Source organism: Epinephelus lanceolatus, chromosome 6 (assembly GCF_041903045.1).
Source record: "Epinephelus lanceolatus isolate andai-2023 chromosome 6, ASM4190304v1, whole genome shotgun sequence".
Lineage (NCBI taxonomy): Eukaryota > Metazoa > Chordata > Actinopteri > Perciformes > Serranidae > Epinephelus > Epinephelus lanceolatus.
In genome coordinates this window covers 3,811,249-3,828,106 of record NC_135739.1, presented here as the reverse complement: position 1 = coordinate 3,828,106, position 16,858 = coordinate 3,811,249, and the positions used below count along the sequence as shown (strand labels likewise).

General features: G+C 44.0%; 1 protein-coding gene across 7 annotated transcripts in view; it reads right to left on the bottom strand.

The window, feature by feature from the left end:
• Nucleotides 1–252: 252 nt before the first annotated feature.
• Nucleotides 253–16,858, bottom strand: part of suco (SUN domain containing ossification factor) — a 53,532-nt gene continuing 36,926 nt past the window's right edge. For 4 of the 7 annotated variants that reach the window (XM_033621177.2, XM_033621178.2, XM_033621179.2 and 1 more), the window contains 11 exons: nucleotides 15,820–15,911; nucleotides 15,387–15,452; nucleotides 14,315–14,398; nucleotides 11,879–11,963; nucleotides 10,210–11,601; nucleotides 9,964–10,051; nucleotides 9,748–9,852; nucleotides 7,503–7,657; nucleotides 6,176–6,267; nucleotides 5,289–5,344; nucleotides 253–3,529 (listed from right to left, as the gene is read on the bottom strand). In XM_033621177.2, coding sequence (XP_033477068.2) covers nucleotides 2,978–3,529; nucleotides 5,289–5,344; nucleotides 6,176–6,267; nucleotides 7,503–7,657; nucleotides 9,748–9,852; nucleotides 9,964–10,051; nucleotides 10,210–11,601; nucleotides 11,879–11,963; nucleotides 14,315–14,398; nucleotides 15,387–15,452; nucleotides 15,820–15,911 — 2,767 coding nt within the window. In that variant the 3' untranslated portion in view covers nucleotides 253–2,977. The remainder of the gene's footprint in view (nucleotides 3,530–5,288; nucleotides 5,345–6,175; nucleotides 6,268–7,502; nucleotides 7,658–9,747; nucleotides 9,853–9,963; nucleotides 10,052–10,209; nucleotides 11,602–11,878; nucleotides 11,964–14,314; nucleotides 14,399–15,386; nucleotides 15,453–15,819; nucleotides 15,912–16,858) is intronic. The other 3 variants (XM_033621180.2, XM_078168483.1, XM_078168481.1) reach the window with 2 other exon arrangements.

Here is a 16,858-nt window from a genome sequence, read left to right as displayed (position 1 = left end):
CTCGAGAGTGGACAAAAATGAAATGAAAAATCAGTTTAAGTGCTGTTTTTAATCAGCCAGTTTCTCTGCTGCAAGTATCAACTTCATTTTTACTCCCATGATCAGTTTCTGAGCATCACCCTCTCATTTAGGTTGTGACTGTCGGTCACTCTGTATGGACTACGTAGGATTTAAGACTGAATAATAATTGATAAACTGTATCCACACTGCGGCTGATTTTGAAGGTACCCACAACAAAAGTCAAAGACAAACTGAAAGACAACAAAAAAAGGTTTTATTTAGAAATTCACAGTTTCTAATGGCACTACAAGTTTGTAGTAACTCACTCCTGCTCAAAAATACTGTGCAGCTCTTCAGAGTGATCACAGAGAGAAAGAGAGGGATAGAGGAAGAAAAGATAGCACTTGACATATAAGGTAGAAAAACAAAAAAAAGGCGTGAGGAGTCAAACAAAGTGCACACTGAGCTAGAATTTCTCTCCGAGGGCATTCTGCCTAGTCGCTGTGTTACGGGATAAGTAGATTCAAAGTAGTCTTTCTCATAACACAGACACACACACACACACGAGATCAACAACAAATAAATTCTCTCATGCATTCATGTTTACACGCACACGAACATAAGACCATAACACATTCAAAAAGGGTTAAAAAATATCACTCAGGATTTGCTCGGCTTGTGGAACATACAGAATCACATTAATAGTGTTCCAAGTTTACCCATCTTTGCTGCGTTCCCTTTATTCAACAATTCACATCCTCCTCAAAAACCACGAGTATCATTCAAGGTGGGGTGAACACATGAAGTCAAAGAGCAATGACAAGTGAATAAAAGACGAGAGTGTACGACAAATGAGAGTGAGGATGCACAAAGGGATCAGCTAGACCAGGAAAGCAGGCGTGTAGGCTGACAAAGCATTTCCAGCTCCTAATGGGAACATGTTAGAGTGGTTAATAAAAGCAGGCATATTAAAACTTTTCTTCACAGTCACAGAAAATCGTGCAATGGGGGTCAGAGGTGACCTCGTGGGTAAAGATAAGTGAAGAGGGCGCTGATCAGAAGAGGTAATGATGCGTCTTTGAGAGTGAGAAGAAAAATCTCTGTCAAAATATGCACAAGTCCAACCACACAGAGCCTGTCAGAAACTGCTTCAATAAAGAAAAACATACATAATATTATCTAAAAAGGAACAGCCCTCTCACATCTGCAACTCCCTACGCTGTTTAAACATTAAACTGAATGTTAACGTAGGTCAGACATGTAATCATGAACAGGGCGAGTTAAAATCTGTCAGTTAGCGACCTGACGAAGACGCTGAAACAAGCACACAGAAGACAGGACAATAATGAACATTCAGTTTAGCCCTTTCCACGACTTCCAACCACCCAGCAGCTCTGGACAAATACAAACGCAGCAGTATGACGATCCTATGAAGTTTCCTAAATCAACACTTTATTTCTTGTCGGATATATAAGCTGCTGCAGGACGTGTGACTGCTATCATACTTGTCTGATATTTCAGGCTGAGGCAGACAGAATAAGGGGCTGCTTGAGCCCAAACTGAAAAAATATTAGGAGGAGGAGAAATAAGATGTCTGTGGTCGAGCCATTCACCATCGCCACGTGTCAGCACGGTTAAGTGCATTTCACTGTTCTACGTAACATACTCACATGGATAAACTACTTTGACGCTGCAGGAGTGGGAGACTGGAAAGCAAAGTTATGTAAGAAAAAATCTGTAATCATTTAAATAAATAAATAGATAAATAATAAAACTGGTCTGTCAGACTCAGCTGCAGGGTCCCAGCAGGATGTCTGTGTGTGTGTGTGTGTGTGTGTGTGTGTGACAGAAGAGTAAACATTCAGCTCCGCAACCCAATGTGCTCCTACAGTACACTGTGCCCTGAACAGGAAGCGTATGCCTCCACAATGGTTGTGAGAATAACTTCAACACACCACACCAGCAACGAGAAGAGAGGGACGTGGCTCAGTTATGGATGAAAGAAATAATAAAATAATAATAGAAAAAAAACATAACTTGCCTCAAGCCTGTTTGAACCCTTTACCTTCCTCGCAGTCACGATATCCTCTGTAACAGTATGTGAGCACGCTCTCCGGGCCCAGCCCAAACTAACTGAGTAGGCACAGTTCATCGTGAACTCGTAGGATTGACAGACTGCTGCAACTGTATTCGTGACGGGAGGTTAAACTGAAAGGACTAACACACTCAGACAGGTAAAATCATGTTCTTCATTCAGCTCTGGTGGTTGGTTTGTGACAGTGTGACAGAGACAGAGACAGAGACAGAGACAGAGGAAGAGGAGCAGAGAGTCTGGTGTACAATGAAAGTTGAGCACTCTGGTCCCGTACAAACACCTGCAGTCATGTTAGGATGCAAAATAAAGACAGAATGGAGGAAAAAGATGGCAATGAAAGACAGAAGGAAATAAGGATAAGAGAAGTAGTTTGTCTTGCTCTGCACACTTCTCTCACAGCGACACATTTCATCCAATAGAGCAGCCTAATACTTCTTGATGCCCCCTGTACGTGCAGGAACGTTGAGTTGAGGCCAGCGCCTCTCCTCACTGTGCTCAGAGTGGGGATCAAAGCTTACTGGTGCTCACCTGTCATGGGACAATGTGCTTATCCAGTAGAAAAAAACATCTTGAACACACTTCAATGGATTTGACTTGTATTAATGTGTCAGTCCCCACCACAGTGTCTCTCTGTCCGCGTCCACAGTTCTTAGATTTTTAGCATTAAAAGGTCGAGAACAGATATAAAGGCACGTAACCGTAAACAGCTCTTTGACAGGAGTGAATGAGGACTGAATGAGTTCCACGGTGCGCCTGGGTGCTCATGGGAAATGTGGTTCTTTGGGATGCAGTTAAGACCTCATCTCCTCACAAGTCTGCTACCATATAGTGTGTGTGTGTGTGAGTGTGTGTGAATATAAAGTTGTGTAAAAGTGTGAGTATTCAGACATGTCCGGTGACTGCTGTCACCCCGATGGTCCCGACGCTGATCTCCTTGTTTCCCTTCATAAGCTGCTGCAGGCTGGGCAGAGACCCGACGCTGCCCCCTCGCATGGCGGGGAAGTGCAGCTCCGTCTGCCGCGACTTCCGCCGCTTCATCGAGCGCTTCTCCTGGCGGGACTTGGCGGGATGCTGCTGGAGGGAGAAAGGCAGGCTGTGTCCGTTGCACAGGCCAGCAGAGGGGATGGGAGAGGGAGGGGGGAGGCGGCTCGTGTAGGACTCCTCAGAGTGCGTGGACGAGCTGCAGCTGCTGGTCTCTGAGGGGAACTCCTTGTTGGAGGTGCAAGTGGGCAGTGATGACACCTCCACTGCAGAGGGAGGGGGTGGCGGTGGGAGAGAAGGAGGAGGAGGAGGAGGCAGGGGTGGTGGTGGTGGCGCAGGGAGGCATGGGAGGAAGCCGTTGCAGTTTGGACCCCCGTTTGTGAGCGGAGCAGAGGGATCGACTGGCTTCAGGATCTCAACCTTGTCCAATGATTTTGTCTTGTAACGCTTTTTCTACAGGGGAAAAAAAAAGAGAGAGGAGAAGCTAAAAACATTTAAAGACATTCACGACACACCTAATAATGTAAAGCCATATCAACCACTTTTTTGCCAGACACTGAGGTCACACAAATGGATCAAAGGGTGGGAAAGTTTCATAGGGAATGATGGAATCTGGGATTTGATGGAAACAAACATTAAAATTACAAATATTCACAGCCCTTTTTACACAGAGATCCTGCAATACTGTTGCAACAAAGACTGGCATAATGCTCCCGTGTGTTATTTTAGATAGCACGGCGGCGCTCTGGAAGCAAAAGAGGCGTGATGGGCGTGATGTGTAATACAACAGGGTCAGCATCTACTGTGACATATGTAGGCCGTGACACGCCAAGCTGACAGTCGGCTGTCAGTCAATGTTGGGTCATCGGTGAGCGTCCATGGCCATCGTCACTGCGGTTTGTCCTGCACTGTCGGACAAGTCAAGAGGAAGTGAGACCAAAACGAACTTGTCACATAAGGTGAGATTGTTTTTCTTTGGCCATTGAGCTCTTTAGCAGAAATGTTTCCTGATGGTTTGTGTTATGTTCACTGGCGCACAGTAAATGTGTTTTGTTCTTTCAACATTTGATTATGTTGTTAATGTGCTAACTGGCTAACTAGCGTCAAGATGGTCTCCCGGTTTCCCTTTTTGTATGACAGACGACCGCCGTCTGCTGGTGTGAAGAGTTATTTCCTCTCGGGCAGGCGCAGAACGTTCTTGCTTGTTGGCTACCGGTGGAAGTCTTTGCAGTGTGTTCATGTGCAACTTTTTAGCCTAACACAGGCGACGTGAGGCAATGCAGCACGGGGCTTTCGTCGCCGCTAGTTCTCTGAAGTTTGGTGTGTCTTGGCTTTAACATATCTGTCAGGCAGTGCTTTCTAAACAATAACTAAAACTAACTAAAACTGTATGAATTAACAATTAACTTTCTCTTTCACTGCGCTTCATGCTCTGCTGCTCTGTCTGTGCCTGGAGTAGAGGAGACAATGAGCCACAAATTGTGTGGGAAACCCTGTAATAACACTCATTTACTGTCCTGGTTACATGGCGAATGATCTTGTCCTCTGCTTGGAGGGTAAGGCGCAGACATTTTCAGTTGCTGGTCTTCGTTTTTGAATTAGGTGCTAACTGCTTTATAAATCTCCTGGTGGTGGGTTACACACCCAAACACCCGTCCCATCCTGCAGGCTCACACATTTTACACAGGCGCTGATTCAGCTCTGTTACTTCCTTCGCTGTCGTTTTAAAAAGCGGAACTACTCTGTCCCTCTGTCCTGTGTTTGTACCTTTTATACAGAATGGCGAAGCGGGATAACAGCGCAACGTTCCTGCCTTAAACAGGCTGTGTAAAAGGGGCTTATAGCTGAACCTAGTGCTGTGCTGTGATTTAAGTCCACAGTACACCACTCTTTATTCACTTCACCAGACATTTTCACCAGAGAAGAGATCTCTGATGTGTTTTAATTTTGTTGTTCATTTTCAAAGTCAGAAAATACGCCCACACGTGTCCGCAAAGAAGTGGTTAACAGGTATTTGGAGTGGGCTGAATCTTAACACCTGCTCCCTTATACCGGCTACTCCACTGAGAACAGAAATCAGTGACTGATGAAGGAAGCCATTCACTGCTCTAGTAACACTTATTGTACACACTGACTGACACTAGAAAACACACAGCACTTAAAATAAGGCGGCCGTCACAGCCAACAGCAGCAGTCGGAACAAACACTGTACCTTTTTCTCTGGAGAAAACCTTAGAGGTTCTACAATGTACAAGTCATCTGGACCTACTGGGGAGGGGAGAGAGGGGCCAGGTTAATGATGGAATGGCAAACAGGAATACATACATGTAACAAGCATGAAGTGACCTTGCAAGTAGTTTTATTAAAGATGCAACTGCAAATATCAATTTTCTAATCATGGCTTAACGTCTACACATTAGAGTACACAAGTCATTCGACTAAAACTAAAAACAAGGTTGATCTAAAATCACAGGAAAGCGTGTTATTTTATTATTGATTACTACTTGCAAATGTCTACCATGAGCCAGCAAAGCACCATGCTCTATTATTATATCCCTTAAGCCTGCAAGTGGGCACAAGCTGGCAATGACAGCCTCTCAGCCTCAAGGGCAAACTCACACACCCACACACACATAGTTGAGGGATAATGAACAGCAGGGGGAGTTTTAGGTTTCATGAGTCAAAGACTTTATTCTTTTATTGCTTGCACCAGCCTCTCCCTGTGGACTTGTGTTGCTTGAGGCACCAGCAACACCAGGGATATCTGCAGCCACTAAGCATGGCAACATGTGTGAGAAGAAACAGCAGAGATACAGACTGAACGAGAGCTGGAGAGAAAGAAAGAAAGAATGAGGAAAGACTTAGATAGTACTAGGATGTTGTGGACAGTTATGCGGAAAGAGCTGCAGCAGTCTGACGCAACTAGTCTGAAAAGGTTGACAGTAGCGATAACATGATCTTTGCAGTGACCTATGACTGTAGTATCAATGTTACAATGACAAAAGAAGAGAGGGAAACACAATAGATAGAAAGACAGAGAGGGCAGGTGTGAGGAGAGACTTGAGTATCATGTGTGTGTTTACAGGAGGCGGCTCTTACCTTCTGTAGAGGACAAGTGGAACGACTTGGAGCGAACAAGCGGACAGGTCACCCTGCGCTTTAGGCTCATATCGTCATAGGAGGAGAAGCATCTGTCAAGAAGAATCAGATTGACATTTGTGTTTTTGGTACGTCGTCTCTACCCAGTGTCCTACAGTTAGTGGCAGGACAGGAATGACAGCCTTGGGCAAGCAGATAACACGAGCAGGGAGGATGTGACATAGTAAGTTCTATTTAAACAACCTCTCTAACTCCGCCAGGACACCAACGTCCTCGCCCCCCCCCCTCCTCTGTTAAATGGTATCTCCCAGGCGCACTACGTCATCAAACCATGTGATGTTTGGTATTGCCAGATTCAGGAAGCTCTCTGCTTTTCAAAAATAACATTGTTTTTCTTTTATTTCTTATGTATTTCGCACCAGAGCAGCCTAAACACACAAAGTCCAAAATTGCGATGAGTGGTGACAAGTCATGTCATGCCGTTTTTCGATGGGAAAAGTTAAAAGATTACTCGCGATCTTATGTGGAGCTGTTAGCGGGGACTTAGCTGGTTTATAAAAGGGAAGAGTCTCACTCCTACCACTATTTTTGGCTGAGATACACCATCTAGAAAGTGGGATCATAACTTTCACGTTTCATATGGCTTCATTTGGTGATATTATATGGTGTTTGTGTCATAAACAACATCAGCTATCATAATCACACCTGATTTCAATAATGTTTGAAGCTGGCTGAGTGTTGTTTGATCACTGATAGTACTGTTTTGAAGCCGAGTGACCGACTTGTCATTTGGAGCTCCGCCTGGATCTTTTCATGGAAAAAACACTGTAGAATGGTCATACTTTGAGCAATCGACTTCAAATTTGAAACGAGTGTTCACTGATAAGTGTGCCTACAGCCCCATACTGTCATTTACCTGCTCAGATGAAGCCACAGACAGTTATTCAAAAATCTTCAATTTTTTTTTTTACTGACTTCAGAGGCCCATTACTCTGTCTCTGTGTCACCTAGAGTGTTTTTCTTGTGTTTCACTTTCACAAGAAACTTCAGGGAGTTTTCTTTCTGGCAAGACCTCATGCATGCATGTAATCAGAGCAGTTCAGACGCTACAGTCATTTTAATTTGGGGATGTCATTTTAGGCGTTTTTGCTACAAAATGGGGTGGAGTGCAAGAGGTTAAAAGCAGAATCATAAAACTGGGTGAAAGAGAAGAAGAGATGGCAGCTCAGAATAGTAGAGCATTAATATAAATAACTCAGTGAATTAAGAGCCAGCAGAAGTAAAATATCCCATTAATGCACTGCAGGAGTGTGTGTGACTGACAAACCTCTTGGGGCTGGGGTAGTGGTTGCTCTTGGGAAGGACAGCAGCGCTGGTGCTGGGGGCAGGAGTGGAGCTGCGGCAGCACTGCAGGCACAGCAGGAGGCCCAGAGACAGACACAGAACCAGAGACACTACCAGGTAGCTCTGACGGTCTGATACCTGCAGAGGAAGTCAAACAACGATACGATGACAACTGTGAACAGCTGAACAAGTCTGAAAATCACTTTCTTTTAAAAAACATGACAGTTTTGTACGAGCATATTAAAGTTTCTCTCTGGACATTGATTAAACCGCTTTAAATTCATTTAAGTTAATCAGAATTAGATATTTCTATTTTTTTATATGAGAAAAATAATCTCCTCAATCCTTAAAATGTCTTTGATGTAACTGTACACCTTTGCCTCATTTAGCATGTGCTGACCTATGTTATCACCGCCCTGCTGACCTTTGACTCCGCTCATCAATCACATGAACGTCTGCTTTTAAACGGTAATAGATAACACAAGCCTTTTAGTTCACTTTGTTATAAAACAGCTAATAATGTGTTGCTAATGTTAGATCAAACTTGCTCTGATCGCCAACTCTGACAAGTTGAAGTGACAAGGGAAACTTAGCTTGCAAAATACAACCTCCCCTCTGATAGCCCGAGTGTCACCGCAGCAATATGGGACCAGTTCTTTGGGTTTGTTGCATAATAAACCCAGGAAGTCAAAATTCGTGTTTCTGAATCTGTCACTGTTACACTGCAGTTCCAAGGCAGAAATGCTCAGTCATGATGTTGACTGCTTACTTTGCTTATATGTCTTGTAGCATATAAAAAACTGGTTAAAAACTTGACTTCCACTGGAGGGGGTCTTTAATTCCTTTCCTTACATTAAGATGTCAAAGAACGATTTAATTATCAAATGTGTTAGCAGCAGGTTGTGTATTTAACGCTGTGTACTAAAGTATGATCTTACTGCAAAGATCTGAAAGCATTATTGCTGACGCACTTCATCCTTGACCCTGGAATCTAACTAACTAAATAAATAAATAAATATACCTCAAGATCCACTTATTATCTTTTCATGAATAAATTAACATATATTCACCCATTCAACTATCATCCAAATTAAGCTTTGAGCTGAAAGCTTGTTGTTTATATTTACCAATAACCTGAGCTACCTGCCGCAAAAAAAGACTTAAATAATCTGCTTCAATGTCTCTGACTTCTTCTTCACTTATAATGATGGATAGGTTTATATTAGGATCTGCTACAATCTCTAATAGAATCACTGATGTGCTACTGGGACATTTTCCTTCACATTCAACAGTCTTATCCTTGGTTCTTGTCTGCTGTATAAAATCTAATGTTTTCCCAGCTGTGTCTGCTCAACACATTACTCGTGCATTTATCATTCGCACATCTATATAATTCCAATGTAATTCAATCCTGCTGGGCACAACATTCCCTCTTGTCATTGGCAGTAGATGGGGAGGATTTTTTACGCTGCCAGGGAAGTTGTACTGCAACTGTGTGCTCTCAACGAAGGTCAGCAGGGCAACCTTTGATGTCAGCCACTGAACATGGAAACTTTAAAATTTTGAGGAGTCAACGGACTGAAAATAGCCAGTTCTGGGAATGACCTACAGAAATATTTGGGACAATTGAACTGTGTGCTGTGCATGGTCTCCAAATGTCCTAGTTACCAGCTTGCTGGAGGAGCTTTTAATATTATAATGAGTCACATATTTGTTGAGGTAGTTAGGGCACCTCCCGGGCGCCTCCCACTGGAGGTGTTTTGGGCACGTCGTAGGAGGCCCTGGGGCAGACCAAGAACATACTCAAGGGATTACATATCTCATCTGGCCTGGGAACGCCTCGGAGTCCCACAGGATGAGCTGGAAAGCGTTGCTGGGGAGAGGAATGTCTGGAGTGCTTTGCTGGGCCTGCTGCCCCTGCGACCCGGCCACAGATAAGCGATGAAAATGGATGGATGGATGGATGAAACTTTACAAAGGTGCTGTGCAGCCCCACTTCCATGTGGTCTGCTCAATTTCAGTATGACATCAAACACTTTGATGTTGAGACCATTTCCAGCAGGAAACCTAACATGTGTCTGACTCTGGTTGTGTTTGGCACTGCAGAGCTTAAACTCTCAAAACTAATATAATAAACAGACATGATTTCTGAACTGTTTGCAAAATAGTGGTGTGAATCTGTAAGCACTATGTAAGCAGTAGGAAATACACCAATACAGGTACGTTACCTCTCTCTGCAGCTGGCCGACTGTAGCGGTGAGATTGAGCATCAGTTTAGTGACGTTCTCCAGCTGGCTCTGCAGCACCTGGATGGATTCTGTCTGCTTCTGGTCCTGAAAAGCACAAGGTTGTCATTTATTGGTCATTACTATCAGACAAACACACAACTACTTTCTGTTTATGCTTCAGCTTCTCTTGCTCTTATTGCCTCCATGTAAACTGACCTGCTCCTCAGCAATGCGGGAGGTGTTCTGCAGTTTGATGATGGTCTTATTGAACGCTCTCTGCATCTCTTCCATCTGTTTACGATACCTAAGCGACACGTGCAAAAATTACAACCTGTAAGGAACCCTTTTGAATTCATTATAACAGCACTGGTCATATCAATCTTATGAGCAATCAAACAACAAGAAAGATGCTTTCTAGTTATAACAATATAATTCTAGCGCTCGTTGCGTCCATTGGTTTACCTCTGGCTGAGCTCCTCCAGGTATCTGCTGGACAGACTCATGTTCATCTCCAGGGCTTTGATCCTGTTGTTCAGCCTCATGAAGACACTCTCCTTCTGGCTGGAGCCGTGCACCGCTCCCCCGTTTGATAACATGCCGTTCCCCATCATTGCTCCGCCATTGTAATCTCCTCCATTCTGCAGCTCTGCATAAAAGTCTGTAGCTGCCCTGTGGACGTTGCCATTCCCATTGGTGCTCAACAGGTCCTCGTCCACCGTGTCCTCCACTCGGTGGGAATCTCCAGTCTGATTGAGCGAGTCCCCCTGCTCACCGTGAGTCTGAGAAGTCTGGACATTTTGTCTCTGTGAGTCCCCACTGTCTGCGCCTGACTTCACCGAGTCTGTGTCAGTGTTCGTCAGTGGGGGAGCTGTTGGCAGTTCAGTGGGAGGGGGGATAAGGTCGTCAGGCCTTGATGCAGTGGGAAGAGGCTGAACAGGCTGCTCTTTGACAGGGGGAACCACAACGCCAGGAGAGGGAGCCTCAGAGGCGACAGGCTGCGGGGGAATGCTGACAGTAAGGGTGGGGGTGGCACTGCTGGCCTGTTGCGTCTCTGGGATAAAGACAGCTTGGAGGGGTGGAGTGGGGACAGGGTCCAGAGCTGCGTCTTTGATGGGAGGAAGCAGCTTCTCCTCATGGGTGGGGGTGGGTAATGTCAGAGAACTATGGATGTCTGAGAAACTGTGAGGGGGGATGGTGGAGGTTCTACTAGGCTCTAGGAGGATGTTGAGCTCTGGAGTGTGTGTGTCAGGGGTGTCAGTGTTGGGATGTGTGGTGTGCAGTTCACCCAAGACTTTCCCCTCAATCTGGCTCTTAACAGCCACCTCGGGCTCTGGAGCTTTTTCTGTGAGGGGAGGAGCCTCCTTGACAGGTGTGGGCACAGGGGCAGGGATCAGTGGAGGTGTTTGTGTGAGGGAAGGGGTTTTTGCATCAGGGTGTGTTTGTGATTGAGTGCTCAAATGCTTCCGCCTGAGGCTGCGAAGTCTTTCCTTGGCCAGCCTGGCGGAGCACCAGCGATGAAGCAGCTCTGGCAGGGTGGCCATGCAGGACAGAGACAGGGAAGAGAGGGAGGAGAAAGGACAGTAAGCCTGGCTGTCCCACTGGTTCCTGCCTGCCTCCCTCCTCGTTGCCTCCTCTCTCTTCTCCTCCTCCTCCTCCTCCTCCTCCTCCTCTCCCTCCTCCTCCATCAGTGTGACAGTAGACTGTCTGGGCTCTTCATCCTCCTCCTCCTCTACCAGAGTGACAATCTGTCTGTCCTCATGGGATTCCAGAGATGAGGGGGAGGGTGTGGAAGAGTCACTGGAGACATTTGAGTCTTTCTGGGTTTCAGGGTGCTCTGGGTCTGCCTGCTCCAGTCTGGAGGAAAGACACAGATATAAATTTAGAAGCATGTTAACAGAGCTTTTGTGCTTTTTGGAGGACTACAGAAGAAAAGTGATCCTGCTGCGGCATTCAATGCGTTATTTAATAGGCCTGATTCTGAATATCCAAACAAAATATGCTGTTTGCATGACCTGTGACACAGTCAGAATATTTTCATGTTCAGAATAATAGGAGAATATCTGTGTGCATGTAAACGTAGTTACATAAACTTTACATTCATAATGGTTTATTGGTCTTTAATTGGCCTTACACTGCAGAGTCCTGAGGTGTTTCAGCAGGTTTAGGTGTAACTTCTGTGCTCCCCTTCTTTTCATCCTCCTCTGCTGTTATATTACCTAGAATTTAGAAAAACAAAACAATCAACAAACAGGACTTTGTTAACACTTGGTCCCTGTTAAAGCGTGCATAGAAACATATAGCTTGGCAGTGGCAGGTTTTAACCCCCTATCCTGTGTGGCTGTAGGAGGCCGAGAGCACAACAGAGACCCTTTTCCCTGCACAGCCTGTCTGGCAGGCCCATGTTTGGAAAAGTCAGAAATACTGCAAACCAGTCTAGTCCAGTTCAAACTGATCTCTCTCCCACACTCTCTCTTCCCTGCTTACTCTGCGGGTGTCAACAGAAATCCGAAGCAGAACTGTGGAAAGTTTCTCCTATGACAGTAAACTGAGGGATGGCTTTGTGAACTTTTCAATAACGTGCACTACATTTTTGAGTCATTTAATTATAAACTAATTATGTAACTCTCCTCTTTGAATGTAAGAGTGCTTTTAGAGAATCTTGTTTTAGTTTAGAGAGAAACACAAACCTAAAAAGAAATTGTATGTGAGCTCAAACAAAATAATCTGGCTGAAATCTGTGTGTCAGGCCGAGTTTGCCCTTTAAGTCAATGCCACAGGGGAAAAGCTGATGAGCGAGTCATTCTGATGCAGTTCTGTGGGGTAGAGAGGGCAAGGAGCAGGCTTGGCGTCATAGACCCCCCTCCGTCTAATTCATCCAAGCTGGTCTGCCAAGAAGTAAAACACAGATAGCCAAAGTTCTGCTAAAATGCTGCTGGAGACCTCCTGCCAACAGCCAAATAAACATCTGGCTCTTTCGGCTGAATTACACATGAACATTCAGGGTAATGCATATGCTCGCATTTAAGCGAAGAAAATATAGTGACCCAGTTTCAGAAGCAGTTAATTTAAACAATATGTGGGGAGACAGGCATGCTGGCGGTTAGAGAAGGAGAAAGGGAGAAACAGGGGCAGCTGAACACTGAGAGTATGAGCAGAGAGCAGGAGAAGAAAGAGTCTGGTAGTTTCATGGAATGCTATTTTTAAAAGGTTTTTGCAGAGCAAATGCAAATGACACTTTTTCCATCAACTTGTGTTTTCCAATATTCTCAAGAAAAGTATTTATGTAGTTGTAATGAATGAACGGGCCTCTTCTCTTACGTTCATAACCACTGTGTGCAGCGGTTATTAGTCATCATTTTGATTTGTTATGTTTTGGGAAACATGTTAGTCAAAACAATGGATGATTAATACAAACACGTCAGCACCAAACACTGTTTTTGCAGCTGCTATCTTTATGACCTGTTTGTTTGCGATGTCATCCTATACGTACATGTATCACTACTGCTTGCAATACTTTAAAAAGCTGTGTGTCCTCTTCCAATCTTTACACTGCATGACCTATTCTTGTCTTTTTTTGTTTGTTTTTCTTTCTGTGATGTATTTTAGGGAGTCTTTTAAACTGTAGGCCCTGATTCTTTGTTTTTTTTATAGCTTTGATATATTTTAGGAAGCCTTTATAGATAAAAAAAAATGCCTCTTGGGTCATTCTGGCAGTTTTATACCATGTGTATTTTTTTTTTTTTTGCAATGTCCCTTTTCAAACAAATGTTTGATGTTGCCATCCGTTTCCATCTGCTTTTTTTTCGCATTTTCTTTGCATTGATGACGTGCCACCTCAGCCAAATCTAAATGTTTATACATAATGATAATGGAGACAAACTTCATACCACCTACTGATCTGAGCAAATCAATACAGCTCTAAGGGTACATGATGGTATTTAAAGTAGATGGGTGACTCATGCTCAACAGACTTTACAAGAGCTTTTTTTACGTGAGCTGATTTGCAAACGATCAATGTTAAACATGGATAAACCAGTTTTAATTCCAACTGCACTGTGTGGTTGCTCAAAGAGATTGGAAGCAAATGCATTTCTATAATGTTCAGCCCTTCTGTCTCTTAAACTATAATCAAGCCTGTTACTGTGTTTCAAGCATGTTGAGAATCTACAGTCTTGTAAATGGCTTGCACAATGGCAGCCTTTTATTTTTTACAGTGTCACTCCACCCAGAGGAGACCTTTAAAATAGATTGTTTAGTTAACTCAGCATGTGGCTGTTTCCCCTACACACCACAGCTCAGGAATGCACATTATGCAGCGTTCAAGAACATAATAAAATACCATGCACATTAATCAAAATGGTGCATGAAGCTGTTTCAAGGGCAGCATCCCACAAACACAGACCACAATATTTCTGTCACATTTTTGTCACCTCACATTAAAATGACGGGACAGGCTTTAGCTGGAGTCAGAGAAGGGTCCATTTACAAGAGAGATGTGGACGTGAAGTGTCGCAGGGTAGGAAAAAAAAAAGGAACAGGAAGCACTAAGTGTATAAAGGATGAGTACCTCCTGCTTCTGTTCCTCCCTCCAGCTCTGGCTTGCCGCCCAGCACATTAGCAGCAATGTTGTTTACCATGTTAAGGATGGCATCTGAAAGGAAAAGAAAACACACACAATGCAGTTACTTTGAAATGCACGAGGTTCCTGGTAAATAAGATGACGGGCAGCGGCATGTGGCCAGACAGGGTGTGAATGAAACCACAGGCTTTGCCATTTGTTTTTCGCTTTTCCCTCACTCTCCTCTCTGGCGCTGCTATTCTGAACTGTGTCAACATTATTTCCTCGACTTTTCTGTCATGAACTTTCTTTTCCAGCTTCTCCTTCAGGCTTCCCCTTTGTCCCCATTCTCCCTTGTTCATGCATGTCCAGCTAAAGAAAAAAGTGATGTGTTCGTCTGCTGTTTTTCGTGGTTTTCTGGTCTGAGCCCTGGAGGGTTGTGTGTACAGCATTTGTGTGTGGTGGTGCACCAGTCCTCCCTCTGCTAAATCAGGAGACAGAGGGGCACCAGTGTGTTTGCGCATGTGTATGTGGTTAAAAAAAAAAAGACTAGTGAAAGAAAATTTCTGCAACACAAACCCCAGTCTACAGCTCTCAATGTGGGTTAGGATACTGAGAGAGCATTCAACTATGCCATACAGGGAATGAGTCTATATTTAATCCATACTGTTGCTTCCTTACGTTGCCGCACTGACTGTATGGAACCTCACTGACCTGGAAAACTCTATTACAGTTGTTGTTTTCCTTAACATACAGTATCAGATACACCAGACACATTTCAGTCAACAACTTTTCAGGATTTTAAGGAAGCATCAGCTGCTTGGCCTTATCACAGGATAAGTCTCTAAAATGTCCCTGCTTCTAGCCCTTTGAAAAGTGTTTTGGTGTTAATTTTTAATGTCTAAAGGATCCTTCATTCAGTTATCGAAGGATAATCCTACAAACACAAAACATAAAATGCATCTAAATATTTGTGAAGGTCACCTAATCTTCTGTTGATGTCAAACACATCATTACAGCTTATTTTCTTTAGATTAGTCTTTGTTAATGTAGCCGTATATGCATGTTTGTCTGTACATACTTGTTGCTGAGCCAAGCAGGTTTTTAGACGCCTTGTCCTCTGACGGCTGGTAACCAGGCGGATAATCTGAAGAAAAGGACATACTGCAGGTTATATCAAGCAAAATGTAAACTTACATCGTCACAATAACAATACATAAAGTTCAACAATAAATACATGTGCTTTTATGGAATTTTACAATAAAACATCACAAAACATTGCAAGATTTGTGGAGTCGATAGAGGAATCTCGGCTGCAAAAGGCAGCTGATATTAATCGTTAACTCCAACTCAAGTTACTTGGTGACTAAGTCGGAGACTAAGAATGTAATTTGATTCCCATCGCAGGGTCCTTTGTCTACTGGGGATTTGCAGCACATGTTGTTCTGCCAGGTGATGTAGCTTAAAGCTGACAAACAATTCCTATTCAAAGACACAACAGGTTACCATCTTACCATAGTCTTCATCCAAATACTCCAGTCTCTCCGACGGGTACTGGGAATCTGCTATCTCCTCATACTCCTCCACCATGCTGGTACCAAACACCCTACACAAAACAAACGCATGTACTCTGTTACACAAACAAACCTACACCTTACAGAAAAGGTGAAGGGTTGATATTTGTACACAGAAGAGGTGGCAAAATGTTTCTGTGGAAAGCCAGCTTTAAAAAACATGCTGCTCAGATTTGAACAGTTATGTTGTGTTGCTTAAGTGTTTTACAGCTTTACAGCCCCTTTAAACCCCCACAGCAGCTCCTTCAGAACAAGACCCTGATGACCTCGCTGATCTGGCACAGACATGTAGGTGCAAGTGCCTTCATGTGTGCGTAAGGTAAACTGTGTGGCCAAGAGAGGGCTTGAAAATTAGAGTAAATCTTACATGTGAACAAATGAAACACACTGACTACAAACATGAAGCAATCTCAATAGGCATAATCGGGATTTCATGAGCGCGTAAGAGTGACAAAGTCAAATGACTTGTTGAAAACTGGTCTGCTGGTTCTGGCTGAATAAAGCAGTGTGTAGATTTAAGAGACGGGCGTGAGCACTCGGATACTTGATTTGGACGTAGTAATCGCCGCCCAACCTCCCACATGTGAACATGACTTTTACATTTTTATTTACTATTACAATGGGTGAAATCTTGTCACATAGTGGAGCTGTGCGCAGCGTATTGCTTCGCCCACCCAGCACCTCCTTGCCTCTCGGTTGCTCTCTTTCTGTTTATCATGAGACGCTAGAGGGGACAAAGATGCGTTTCCTGGGATAGCGAAGGCATGACCCGCCCTATTCTGCCTTACTCTGCCTCTGATTGGCTTAACCTGTCATTCTTACCATAGTAACTCCTTTTGCCTAAACCTAACCAATCCAACTAACGAAGGCAATGAATACTAGCCAATCAGAGGAAGAATGGGGTGCCTTCGCTATCCTAGGAAGTGCAGATTTGCTAACCAGGGAGGTGTTGAAGTGACGGTGAGGAAGGTAGCTCTGA